The sequence below is a fragment of the Frankliniella occidentalis genome, unplaced genomic scaffold (assembly GCF_000697945.3).
Source record: "Frankliniella occidentalis isolate FOCC.00 unplaced genomic scaffold, Focc_3.1 Scaffold130, whole genome shotgun sequence".
In the NCBI taxonomy this organism is placed as follows: domain Eukaryota; kingdom Metazoa; phylum Arthropoda; class Insecta; order Thysanoptera; family Thripidae; genus Frankliniella; species Frankliniella occidentalis.
The window spans coordinates 596,732-610,864 of record NW_026267257.1 but is presented as its reverse complement, the minus strand read 5'-3'; the positions used below and the strand labels follow the sequence as shown (position 1 = coordinate 610,864).

Below are 14,133 nucleotides of genomic sequence, written 5' to 3'. Positions count from 1 at the left end.
GGCGTTTTGTTTTGTGGGAGTGAACCTTGAGGTCCCCTGAAAATTTGAAGTCTCTAGCACATCTCCTTCTTGTGGAACAGACAGACAGACAGACACACAGACACACAGACACACAGACAGACAGACACACACGAGGTCGTTTGCATAAGCCCGCTGGATAGCTTTTTCAAAGCAGAAGGGCGGGCTAAAAAAACACTGCAATAGAAACAGGAAACTGGTCACACACTTGCCTAACATATCTGTGGTCAAACCCGAGGGAGAAATTACTTCGGTTCGTAGCGTACGGGCTATTTCGTGGTATTTCTCCTGCCAATTCGACTATTTCCCGCCTAATTCGGATGATTGTAGGGTATTTCGCGGTAATTTGGGGTTATTTCACGACTATTTCACCAACTATTTCGCGGCTATTTCGGGCCTATTTCGCCTTTATTTCGGACTATTTCGGGGGAAGGTGTACAACAAATTCGCAAGTGATTACCCCCTCGGTCAAACCGCACCCCAAGAATTTTGAAGCGTTGTGAAATGATTTGCATTGCGAACTTAATCCTTTAGATTAAAACATAGTGCTTCGCACCTTATGACAAAGATTGTGCGTAACGCTGTAAAGAAGCAGTTCCTAACTTTGCAAACTATTTCTTGTAAACTTACGAAGAAAATACTTTCCCGAGCAAACCTCCTCAGCTCTACTTAGTAATTCATAAACCGCAAATATTTGCAGTTTAAGACCAAGTGTCGCTACCCCAGTGTTATCGGATCCCAACTGTTTCTTTACCGCGGCACGCCGAGAACCTTCTGTAATTCCTTATGCCATTGTAAATGATGGTAAATTATCGCAGAAAAAAAGTGTTAAAATTATCGCACAAAATGCAATGACGGATATCAATTTAGTGCTATAGTTTTTTATGGCTCGCCCAGGTGCAACATTATATAGGAATCACTTTTGGGCTATGATCGCATCAAATTTCATTAAATTTATCGCACTTGAGAAACATTACTGAACGTAGAAAGCAACCTTGTGAAGTACGACCCTTAAGTTTTCATGGAAGTAAAGGCCTTCAACCGGTTCAAACTAAGTTCTGATCGTTGAGTACTCACCTTGCTGCTGAAAAAACGTGCAAACCATTTTGCGCTGGAACTTAGAGGTTCCTCCGACAATGCGAGCTGTCGCCACGTTAGTAGTTTCTGACTTACTGCCATCTTTAACAAAACAAAAATTAACTTCTTTCATGTAATTGCGACACATGAAGAAACGTTTTTATGTTACGCCAGACGCACCACACCCGCGTGTCCACGCGTCCCGGACAGATTTAAGAGCAGTTTTTTGAACTTTCCTCGCGTGTGTACCGAAAACATAAAAACACTCGGAATCCAACTTCCATCGCAGTTCATAAATAGGGTCAGTTGAGAGACCTATCATCCACGCTACTTGTGCCTTTGCTCTTGGTAATATGCGTTTGAGTGGCAAATGTTTCATTAGGGAGATGCGAAAATAATTAGTTTTGTACAGCATGGTTTTGAGGTACACTTTTTCGATCAGTTCTGGTTTTACTACCCAATTCAGAGGTTTGCTGACTTATACTGGACCTGTTGAGGTATGTAAAACGAAATCCAGCGGGGGCTGGCATAGGTCGGGGAACGGAACGTTGCCTTCCACGTTCTTCGTGGAGAGTGTCTGAAACACGGCTCGGTCCTCGGCGGAGGTAGAGCGCAAGACAGCGATGGATGAAAGAGTCATGGGGATGCGTGCAATGAGCCTTAATTATTTGCGATCCTTGCGTGAGAGCTCGTTTAGCCGCAACGGACGTCACGCGCAGGTCAGCAACACGCGGCGTGGGGGGACTTGCCGCACACTGTACACGTGAGCCGAGGGGCATGCAGGACGGCCAACCCACCAATCGGAGTAAAGGGGAAGACCTGTCTATTGCAAGGGTCCGGGGGAATATTTTTTAAACAAAAACATAGTAGAAGAGCGTAAACCTCCCGCGACGTGGTTCTTTTTGCCAAATACCAAAGACGGGTGCAGTACTTGGCGGCGGTGGCTTGCACGATTCCGGCCGAACGTCAGAAACAGAGACAGTGAAAAAAGGTGTCTTTTATACTTTAAGAAGATATTGGTATGAAAAAGTGTGTTGAAAATTTACTACTTTCCCCAAGTTTTAATACCATTGATGTAGGTCATCGAAAATCCCTCTCTTCAGGCATTTTTTAAAAGTAAATGACAACTTACTTCACTGTCGCTGATTCGTGCATTTGGCTGGCATCATGTATACGCCACAAAAAAAGTGTAGCCCAGGAACATAAGACATTTGACCCCCTCAAAATTCACAACAGCGGGGAACTTTTCGGGCTTACAGTAGGTGGTTGAACTTAAAAGAAGACTTTTTTCATGATTTTTGAAGTGTAAAACAAAATATCATGAAAATACGACATGGTTTTGTAGCGCTCAGTTTGAGTAACAGCATAAGCACTTGCCCACTCCGATAGCATAAATAGTTTAGGAGCTATGTCCGGAAAACCATTACGGTGCAGAAATCCACAGTGGCGGACTTTGAATGTTCGTCAAGGGTGTACGCATGGGCCGATTTTAGGGGAACTCCGTGCGAGTACTCCCAGGACCACCTACTATAAGCCCTGAAAGTTCCCCGCTGTTGCGAATTTTGGGGGGGTCAAGGCCTTTTTTTGGTGTAATGTTCCCAGGCTAGTGTACCCATATTTTCAAGGCAAAGAAGACCATGATCCTAAAGGAGAACACATCTTTCGCCTTTGCGAAATTGTCGTTTATTACCAGTAGGAGGGTGTTTCGTTATGTCGCTGCGATTGGTAGTTTACTACAAACACATAATCTCCCAAACTTTTGCATTTTATAGTATCTGACACGTCTGTCCCTCCGTACCACCTTGAGGACTAGCCATCGAGTCAGATGTGAGAGGTATGCGACAAATACAAGAGATAATCCAAACAAACTGCGGAGACCTAAATACAAAACATTTTACTTTAAAAGAGTACTTTTCGAAAGTTGACTTTATTTTAACAAGGGTGCGGATGCGTAGGCGTGCGCGCGCGTCCAACGCGGTCCAGATTGTTGGTCATCTCTAGCCGGGTTGGTGATAAAAGATGTTAACGGTGACGTATGACGGCGGTAACGCATACCTTTGTAGAGAATGAGACTTTTGGATAGTTTATAGTTGGCCAGGATAACCTGCGCGCGTCCGACACGGTCAACAATAGTGGCCCGGTGTCTGAATTTGGGATCCGATTGAGACCACTCCAGAAAAGATGTGACGCCGTTAAGTCGTTGTTTGTATAGGTTTTGGCACTTCTTGTGCTCGGACTAGATGGGGTACTATTCGGGCTTGGTACGTGATAGAGCACCCTCAAAAACATACGTAAGGGAGAGTGCGGCAGTGTGTAACAAATTTTGGAATTTGGCTATAAAAGTCAAACCATGAAAAAAAATTGGGGAAATCGCGGGCAAAAGAATAGATTGGACCTTTACTAAACATGAAAGTTGCTCAGATGTATTACTAGGCGCGTTCCCGTATGACCTACAGCTTGTTGATAAAAGGTCTGAATTTGTTACACACTGCCCCGCGCCGAGGCAGTGTGTAACGACAGAGGGGCAGTGTGTAACAAAGGCTAGGATTGAGCTCTGGAGACAGGTAGAAAGGGAAAACAAGCAGGCCCGCCCTTCCGCCAAGCGAAGTTGCCAGCTTCGCTTCGCTGCGCCAGCAACTCCGTTCGGCAGGGGCCGGGCCTGCTTGGCCTGCCGGCGGCGATGGTCAGGCCTGCGGCCCGACCATTTCTGTCGCGCGATTTGCTGTAGAACATCCGACCATTTCTGTCGCGCGATTTGCTGTAGAACATAATCAAATGATGTAACGGGCCTTCGGCCCGCAAAGCCCCTCGTCTTTAAAATTTGCCCCGTAGACACGAGAAAGGGATGTAACGGTGAAACACCGCGACTACAACCCACCCTTCTGCTTAGAAAACGTTTTTTGGGTGGGGGGAGGGAGTTTCTTACCTCTTTTGCGGTTCTGGGCCATCTTTTACATTAAATTGTTCACTACAGCAATTTTTAACTTATTTTCGTCGAACAAGACCCTCTAGCGCCGAAACGGTTAGAGATAGAGCCAAACGGACGAAATTTTCGCCCAAAGGGCTCTACTTTGACAAGTTACTCCAAAGAAGACCATTCAATATTTTCGGAAATTAATAAATTTATTTTTGGGCCACTTTCGTGATAGAAACTCCCTCTAGCGCCTAAACGGTGAGAGATAGAGGAAAACGGACGAAATTTTCGCCCGCAAGGCTCTACTTTGACGAGTTACCCCTTAGGAGCTCATAAAAAAGATATTTTTTTCTAACTTTTTTGACCTACCCCTTTTTCTTTGATACCCCCTTTCAGCCCCTTAGGGTTGGTTGCCAGGATTTGCCGTAGGCGTTTCGTTTTCTAGGAGTGAACCTTAAGATACCCTGAAAATTTGAAGTCTCTTGCATATCTCCTTCTAGTGGAACAGACACACAGACACACAGACAGACAGACACACACGAGGTCGTTTGCATAAGCCCGCTGGATAGCTTTTTCAAAGCAGAAGGGCGGGCTAAAAAACAGCTTCCACTTCCTTTGTATAATAGCTGCTGATACAACAACAGTTTATATCAACTAATTTTATTGTTCAAATGGATTGAAAAAAAAAATTACGAGTTTTCAATTGAAAACATCAAATCCGTACTTAAGTTGGATATATTTTGTAAACTTGAAATATAAACAAAAAGTGGTGCCTCAGTCAGACTGTTAGGGCACAGGCACATCATTGATAAGCAAATAAGACGATTCGTACTGCCCCACACTACCCCAGACGTTCATGTTAAACACTGCCCCAGGGTCCACAGCCTGTCATGTGACCTCGTAGACCGAGAACCCCTGAAGTTGTGTTAGTGACAACGACCACTTTTCAAGTGCTACGGTGTATACTTCGATAGAAAATCATTGGTTCGGGGCTTGTTTGTAACCCAACGACCTCAACCAAAAAGACCAAGTCGTAATATGATGAAAATTGCCTAAAAATAGGGTGAGCCCAACTTGGCCGTCCTCTCACCGCCGTTACAACTCTCCAACCAAGGCGTTCTCGATTGCAAACAACTTTAGCCATTCGGGACACATAATATTAACATTCACGTTTTGTTACGGACGTGCCAAATTCGACATATGGAGGCCTGTTACACACTGCCCCTGTTAAACACTGCCCTGCTACACACTGCAGCTGTTACACACTGCCCCACCCTCTCAGCCAACGGGCTATTTAGGTGTTCAGATTGTATTTATTTTCTTGCCAAATTTGTTTATTTTTTTGGTCGCAATGGTCTTATTTAACTCCAAATAAGATATATGCAAAGTGGTGATGGTTCAAACTACGTATTTCTAGTAGAACGTTTAAAGACCATATTGTGGTAACGTTCAAACAATGTTCAAACTCATGTGCGTGTCGTAGCTTCAAATTGGTCTTGCGTTACCTCTATTAGTGTGTGGTACTCATACAGGAAGGGTGGCCGCTCTGCCCCGTTGTTTTAAAAAGGTAGACTAGCCCGCCCGCACGTACCTATCGAGTCCCCTCCCATCTCTCCGTTCCGTCTGTCAGCGGGCTAGTCTACCTTTTAAAAACAACAGGACAGAGCAGCCACCATGCAATTTACATCCAGTCATGCCCACTTTATTCGTTTTCGTGTCACTGGAATATTCCAATTAATAACTAGTTTTTCACCTCCAACCTCACACAAAACAGTTCTAAATTCATCCGTAACTACATATTTCCACATCATTCCAGATAATTACAACCCGTAACTGACTCATAGAAGCAGGAATGGGATGATAAGAAAATTAATCGGGTGATTTCCAGGGAAGGATTGGATCCCACGCCCGCAAAAACATCTTGATTCTCTTGAACAAATTCACTTCTGCCATTCTGACTAATTATTATTTCATCCACTGATTGAATCACTCTTGAAATCAAGCCAAATCTCTCACAATCTTGCAAGCTGAGCAGCGGTTTTCTCTCTCAGCAGCAACAATGAATTTAACTAATTTAGTTTGGCCTTCAACTTGACATTCCAGTTAAACTTCCCCTAGGCGCAATGACAGGAGAATTTTTCCACAAGGCTTTACAAGTACCCTACTCGGCTGAAGATCTTTTCCTGACTGGAGTGATTGAACTACATTGAGAGGAAGTATTGACTTTGAAGTACCTAGGTCGAGCTTGAAATCAACTATCTTACCTGCGACACGAATGGATTGTTTGTACTCACTCGGGTACTTGATGTTTCTCTCTTCAACACAGTCTACAATGACATACTCCCACCCCTCATCTTCAGGTGTTTGCACTGTTTCAATGCTATGGACTGGCTCTACAGTTGAAAGACACATCTTTGAAAAGTGTCCTATTTTACGTAGGGCCCCGTGCGTTAACATTATGCACGGGGTAGCTGAGTGAAGTGCATTAATATAACAGAAGACGTAACAAATATAGAACAAAACTATAATGAATGAGGGTCCGCCTATTAGGTAGGCAACCGATTCTGCTCTTTAAACGTGAGAGATGGGGGGAGGGGGAGGGACCAGCCGGTCATTCAACCACGGCCTGGTCGGGTTGGGTCGCTGAATTCAACCTGAGTTCAAATCCATTGCACCCCACCCCCCTCTACAACAGGTACTTTTAGTGAGTAGTGAACTTGAGTAATTACTATGCAATAGAATAGATTTGGAAGTCCACTAGAAAAGCTTGATACTGGGAAGTCTGGTTTCTATTCATCAAAATACATGGTTGATTTGTTTTGGTAAACCGACGGGTCCTACGAGAAGAATACGATCTCGCCGCGCCGAACCAGACAAGTACGATCTCGCCGCGACAAACCAGAAGAGTACGATCTCGCCGCGACGCTCCAGAAGCGTACGAACTCATTTCGCCGCGGCGCGTGCACTCGGAGCCTAAGACGCCTCTTACTCGTCGCAGGCATGTCGCAGCAGTTTGGGCAGCATCTCATTTTAATCCCTATTGTTTCGCCATTAAAATGGAATATCGCCCAAACTGCTGCGACATGCCTGCGACGAGTAAGAGGCGTCTAAAGCTCCGAGTGCACGCGCCGCGGTGAAATGAGTTCGTACGCTTCTGGAGCGTCGCGGCGAGATCGTACTCTTCTGGTTTGTCGCGGCGAGATCGTACTTGTCTGGTTCGGCGCGGCGAGATCGTATTCTTCTCGTAGGACCCGTCGAAACACACAACTGTAACAGTGGCTGGATATAGAGGGGGGGGGGGGGTAAAATTTATGTGTTCCTGCAGTTCACATACAGAATATGTCTGCTACTGTCCCTTCCTTTCCCCACTGCCCTCCCCCTACTCAATTTACCCCTTTCTGTAAGGCCACATGATGCTGCCATATCATTCAATTCATTTTATTTGTGAAAGGTGAAAGTCTATAAGGTTGCGTCTGGTTGTGTGAAATTAAGTACCCTAATATTTAATTTCAAAATACATTTAAACTTCTCACCTACGACAAGTATAACTTGTTGCCCTTTCATTGATTTTTATCAGATCTCTCCGAAGCATTAGAAGGATCACAACAACATCACAACAAAATGATCACGACTCTTTGTTCTGAGATTCACGGCCTTGTGCCTTGTTGTCGTCCGTCTTTGCTGAAACTGACCCCCACTAAACCCCTAAGCAGGAGGAACAAAATTGGGGGACTAACACTTCTTATGAGTTCCCTTGCGAGACCAGGCAGTTGTAGGGTGCGAATGAGTGGCGACGTGGTGATCGCCCTCGCTCTGCGGACGAGCGCTAGACCGAGCAACCAGAGGTGCTCGTCGTTAGAGTCTAGGCCTCGGTGGCCCTGCGCCCTGGCCTGGGCCACCTTCAGGCCAGGCTTGGAGGAGTGTTGAGTGTTTATTGTTTGTGGGGCTGGCAGCGCCTGGATGGGGAGTGGCCTAGCGCACAGTAGTGAATGTTAGCCGCCGGGGGGAAGTTGGGGCAAACAGCATAACGCATCGATCCCCCGCGGGCCAAACCTGCTGGTATAGACTGGATCGTCTAAAAACTCAATTTTTTAAATTGTTTTCACAGGTCTGCCCCTTATATACGGTCAGGGCCTCGCAAATTTGTTGGTCGTCCTGTATAAATAACTGTGTTTTTTTCTTCCAGTTTATGCTCCCCTTAACAATGTTTGCGGTCGATAAAAGTGATTTGTACCACCCTAAGAGAATATTTTCCTCATCTTCATATGAGCTGAGAAGGTTGCAAAAGGTGTAAATCAGGTGTAAATCACTTTAAGAAAGTTTTATTGTGTCTTTCATTTGGCACCAGGTACGACGATTCCACTTTATGGCCGTCAGCCCGAGATACCTGTGTGATGCTTGATCCAAGGGAGATAAGAACCAACGTGAGTGAAAACGGAAGGATACCCGACTCCGCATCTACCGGTACTGAAAGACACCAGGCCGAGCTGAACCGGCGTGTTCTTAAGGTGGTGATCGGCGATGTACGGACTGCCGGAGTCTCCCTGCGAAAAAAGAGATGTCATGAATAACTTGGCATTTCCCTTTGAGAATCACCTCATAAATATATCTAGTATATCGCCAGGCCAATCAAGGATAGAAGAAAGTGAAATGGAGCATTGCAGAGCATTGCTAAAAGGCCTCCTCTGACCGACTGAGCTGACCGACACGCGGCCAGAGCTGGACCTACGCTGACCGAGGTGCGGTCAGCGGTGACCGCTCACGAGCCGCTTGCAGGTGAGAGGTGAGGAGAGGAGGCAGGGAGGAATCGGCCCTCCTCATCTCTCACCTGCAAGCGGCACTTGAGCGGTCACCGCTGACCGCGCCTCGGTCAGCGTAGGTCCAGCTCTGGCCGCGTGTCGGTCAGCTCGGTCGGTCAGAGGAGGCTTTTTTGCAATGCTCTGGAGCAATGGTCCATTTGAGCAACACAAGACACTTGTAATTCGACAAATGGTCGTGAGTCTCAAAAAAGTCCCCTTCTTGTTTCAAGGTATTTCGGCGCAAAAACTATATGTTACGAAACTAGACCTAAACAAGCAGGCCCGCCCTTCCGCCAAACGAAGTTGCCAGCTTCGCTTCGCTGCGCTGGCAACTCCGTTCGGCAGGGGCTGGGCCTGCTTGGCCTGCCGGCGGCGATGGTCGGGCCTGCGGCCCGACCATTTCTGTCACGCGATTTGCTGTAGAACATAATCAAATGATTTAACGGGCCTTCGGCCCGCAAAGCCCGTCGTCCTTAAAATTTGCCCTGTAGACACGAGAAAGGGATGTAACGGTGAAACACCGCGACTACAACCCACCCTTCTGCTTAGAAAACGTTTTTTGGGGTGGGGGAGGGAGTTTCTTACCTCTTTTGCGGTTTTGGGCCTTCTTTTACATTTAATTGTTCACTACAGCAATTTTTAACTTATTTTCGTCAAACAAGACCCTCTAGCGCCTAAACGGTTAGAGATAGAGCCAAACGGACGAAATTTTCGCCCAAAGGGCTCTACTTTGACAAGTTACTCCAAAGGTGACCATTCAATATTTTCGGAAATTAATAAATTTATTTTTGGGCCACTTTCGTGATAGAAACTCCCTCTAGCGCCCAAACGGTAAAAGATAGATCAAAACGGACAAAATTTTCGCCCGCAGGGCTCTATTTTGACGAATTACCCCTTAGGAGCTCATAAAAAAAATGTTTTTTTCTGACTTATTTGTCCTACCCCCTTTTCTTTTATACCCCCTTTCAGCCCCTTAGGGTTGGTTGCGAGGGGGAAATCTCTAGGGTTCGTAGCGTACGGACTATTTCGTCGTATTTCTCCTACCATTTCGGTTATTTCTCCTGCCATTTCGGCTATTTCCCGCCTATTTCAGATTATTTCAGGCTATTTCGCGCTATTTCGGAGTATTTCAGGGGTATTTCGCGACTATTTCACCGACTATTTCGCGTCTATTTCGTCTTTATTTCGCTCTATTTCGCCGCTATTTCGCCTTTATTTCGGACTATTTCGGGGGAAGGTGTACGAACTATTTCGCAAGTGATTTTCCCCTCGGTTGGTTGCCAGGATTTGCCGTAGGCGTTTCGTTTTCTAGGAGTGAACCTTAAGATACCCTGAAAATTTGAAGTCTCTAGCACAGCTCCTTCTAGTGGAACAGACAGACAGACAGACAGACAGACACACAGACACACAGACACGAGGTCGTTTGCATAAGCCCGCTGGATAGCTTTTTCAAAGCAGAAGGGCGGGCTAAAAACAAACAGTCTTTGACAATATGGTGCACTAAACCTTCCCACGTTTCATACTTGCAATTTTGTTTTTGGACACACTCGATTACTGGGCCGATTTTTATTCTCTGTCGAAAAATAAGGTTAACGACGTGCCTAGGGGTTTTTAAGTTTTCGAAATATTGGTGTGTGCAACGCCCATATGGATTTTTTTAAAAATTTGCAGCATATTGATGGGTCCCAAGACTTAGATGTGACTCCCTGCCCTATTACGCAGGGACTACAAACAGGGTAGTTACAGCCCAAGGGAGCCCAAAATTATTTAGACCCACTTTGGTCTCTGGTGCTCTCACAGTCAGTTCGGTTTTGTAGTCCTCTTTATTATGTATCCAACGGTGACTCGCGTTCCACTCCAGCTCAACAGGGAAACGAGGTGGAGCCATTTTAAGTTTTCCGACTGTTTGAAAAAAATCAACTTTGGTGGCCTCTGGAGCCTAAACCGCTTGAGAAAGCGGGGTGAGCAAAAATGTTTTGGTATCAGTGACAGAAAAAAAATCTTTTATTGAAAATTATTTGCTCTTTTAAGGCAAGATTTAAGTGAAAAACCTGAAAATGAAAAAAGATGTCAAAATCGATTTGGACCAAAAAAATTAAGAATGTACCTCATAGTAGCTAACATCGATGTGCAAAGTGGATTTTGATGTGGGCCAACCGTTCCGGAGTTGTGCCCGAATTTAACAAATATTGAATCCCAAAAATTTGTATTTTGGCGACCGTCTAGAATTGCGTTTTGTGAGGTCCTGATAATTTTTAGACATTCGCCAGATGACAAAAATTTGGCAAATTTTTGGCGGCTCTACACTTTATTTTTGGACTGTTTCTGTTGCACCTAACTAAGGGACACACAATCATGTCATCTGGCGACTGTCTAGAAATGATCGGAACCTCACAAAACGCAATTCTAGACGGTCGCCAAAATACAAATTTTGGGGGTCCAATATTTGTAAAATTCGGGCATAACTCCGGAAGGGTTGGCCTACATCAAAATCCACTTTGCACATCGATGTTAGTACTAAGAGGTATGTAATGCACTATCAGTCCGTAAAAGTTTTGCCCCCAGCTGCCAGTAACGAAGTTCTGAACTAGCCTCGCACGGGGCCTCAGTCTGTGTGCCTTGCCGGCGTCTGGCATCCAAGATGGCGACCCTGTCCACCTCGGGTTTTCAAAAACTCATTTAAATAATAAAAAGTCGTGTGTGTATGGGTGGCTGGCGGGTGAATATGAGCAATATATTATCGGTGGAAGCCTATAAAAACAGTTCTCTACATCAAGATCTTCCTCGTACTGGAAGTAGAAACGGATATAAAACTGGCAGGGTTAGTCGGCCAGCTCCGAGCTATTGGTGCCATCGAATTCTCGAAGGACCTCATCTTTACGGATGTGCACATTATGCTTTCGCATAATCGCATAATTTTCAAAAGTTCACTAAAATGGACGGGAAATCAACTGGTTAGCAACACTATAACCTCCGTATCCGATTCCGAAGAGCACAGAAAAAGCAAAATTTCCAAAAATCGCAGCGAAGAGGCATTTTCGCATAATTCAAGCATAATTGCTATGAAAAGGCGTAAAAACAGCACTGTAATTCGTAATTTTACAAAATTTTCTCGGTTAAATTTCTAGTACGAAAACTTCGTTTTTAACCAATTACGACAAATCGTTATTTTACGAATTGCTCCGTAAAATCCAAAGCTCTAACTAAGAGGTATGAAATTTGCATATATTTTGTCAAATTTTATGACATATGACCCCAAAATTATTTGAATTCGTTACGAAAAATATTTGTAACTTTACGAAATGTTTCGTAAATTGGTCCTAACGAAATGTTTTCGTAAATTATTGCAGGTGTGATTCAGGTTATAAATAGATGGTCACACTTTGTGTAGGCGTGGTTGACAGTGAGCGTCAACGGGAGTCGGTTGTCACGGCCGGGATCATTTCCAAGTAAAACTAAAAGTGATTTCACATATTGCTAGAAGTTGAGTAATTTCTGGTCGACATGTTTGCATGACAACAACGCTAGCCTGCCTGCCTATACAATTTATTTTTACTAACCGCACTCAAAACTGTGAATAGTATGCTTGCCTTTGATTTGTCTCACCCCTCTCCTCCCTCCCCAGCTCTCTTACTCCTCCCCCTCACCCGTCATCTCGTCTGCTGCACCGTTTCGCAATCCAATATTCAAACATATCGGTCCGGCTGACTCATGACGCGACGCTGTATTAACTTCTGAACGGGCAGTTGTTTTCAAACCGGAAAAATAGGAGGTCATTATCCTCGCATGTGAAAATTGCGAATTTATTGCAAGTACCGTAAGATAGCCTAGAAGAGTTAGGTTATGGTTATATCTTATTGAGTGGATTCGATTTGAATCATACATGTTAACATGATATGATCGATGTTATTATTGTCTTTACATCAATGCATTCAAGTGCAACAAGTGTACCATAGCACTCTCTGAGCTAATGTTTTAATACGGTACTGTTTGTCAACAGTACGAGAAGACACAAATTTCTCTTCACCTGGATACTGTAGAGCTTGCCATTTCAACCAGAAATACAATCAGAATGTTAAAACAACTGAGAACTATTCATAGATAGGATGTAAAAGATTGCACAAGCTCTTAAATCACCTGTGACCAAATGAAATTATTTTGGACTAAAAGCGCTTACCTATCATTACAATATTTCCTTCTCTTTAACGTGGAACTGTAAAATATTTATGTCTCATTATCGTTTATAGATGGACTATCATTATTATTAACAATTATGTTACAGTTCCATGTTAAAGAGAAGGAAGTATTGTAATGATAAGTTAACGCGTTTTGTCCAATAGAATTTCATTTGATCACAGGTGATTTATTTGACGGTAATCAGCAAGAGCTTGTGCAATCTATTTATAACCTGAATTAGTGCATCTAAACATTAGTCTGAGTTTACTTTTGTGGTTTGGCTTTCTGTACAAACTTATAACCTGCTAGTGGACCAGAGGCCCCCCAGTGGGCCTACCAAATAAAGGAATGGGGTCAGTGCTGTTGCCTGCAGAGGCCAAAAACAAAGTTTCACAGTGGTTTTTTCGGTTTTTTAATACTCTGGGTTGAATCAAAGTACCCAACCCTCCCCAAAGTGTTGTTGGCCCGAACATGGATGAATTGCAGTGTATTTATTCCTAAAATAATACCAACACAGAGCGACGTTGACGACTTATTGCTCAACAGAGGCAATGAAAGATTGTCTTGCTTCTGTTCCTAACAAAAATCTCACTGTTATTTGCAGTGTAGGTACAACAATTTACAACAATTATCATAAGATTACAATATTTGTAAGATTGAATTTTATGACATTGTCGTAAAAATACGATATTTTTCAGAAAAAAATACAACATGGGATCGTAATGTTACGATAGGGCAGACTTCAAAGTTTTTCTCGTCGTTAATTTATGATCTGAGATCATAAGATTACGACCTTTTTGTAGTCCAGGTTTAACGACTTTTTAATATTCAAAGGTTACGAGACTGGTTTCCCTGGGTAAAAAAACCATGGGGCTGTCCATGAGCCATGGACATAAATTTAACCATGGATTTTTCTGACCATAGATTTATGGAACCAGTAAACCATGAAAACAAAAGTTGACCATGAGTATATAGTGGATGGATTGCATGGCCATGGCCAATGTGCTCCATGGCAAGGGATGACCATGAGAATTGGCTTTCATGGTCACAATTAAGTCCATGAATGTGTCCATGGTTACTATTACCATTGTCATGTAGAACGTCCATGAACACACGTTTAGACATGATACTGTTATCAATGGACACAAA

At 44.0% G+C, this 14,133-nt stretch overlaps 1 protein-coding gene across 2 annotated transcripts in view; it reads right to left on the bottom strand.

The window, feature by feature from the left end:
• Positions 1-8,311: 8,311 nt before the first annotated feature.
• The window catches only part of LOC113214044 (collagenase-like), a 93,032-nt gene continuing 87,210 nt past the window's right edge, over positions 8,312-14,133 (bottom strand). For both annotated transcript variants that reach the window (XM_026433295.2, XM_026433294.2), the window contains one exon: positions 8,312-8,553. In XM_026433295.2, coding sequence (XP_026289080.1) covers positions 8,383-8,553 — 171 coding nt within the window. In that variant the 3' untranslated portion in view covers positions 8,312-8,382. The remainder of the gene's footprint in view (positions 8,554-14,133) is intronic.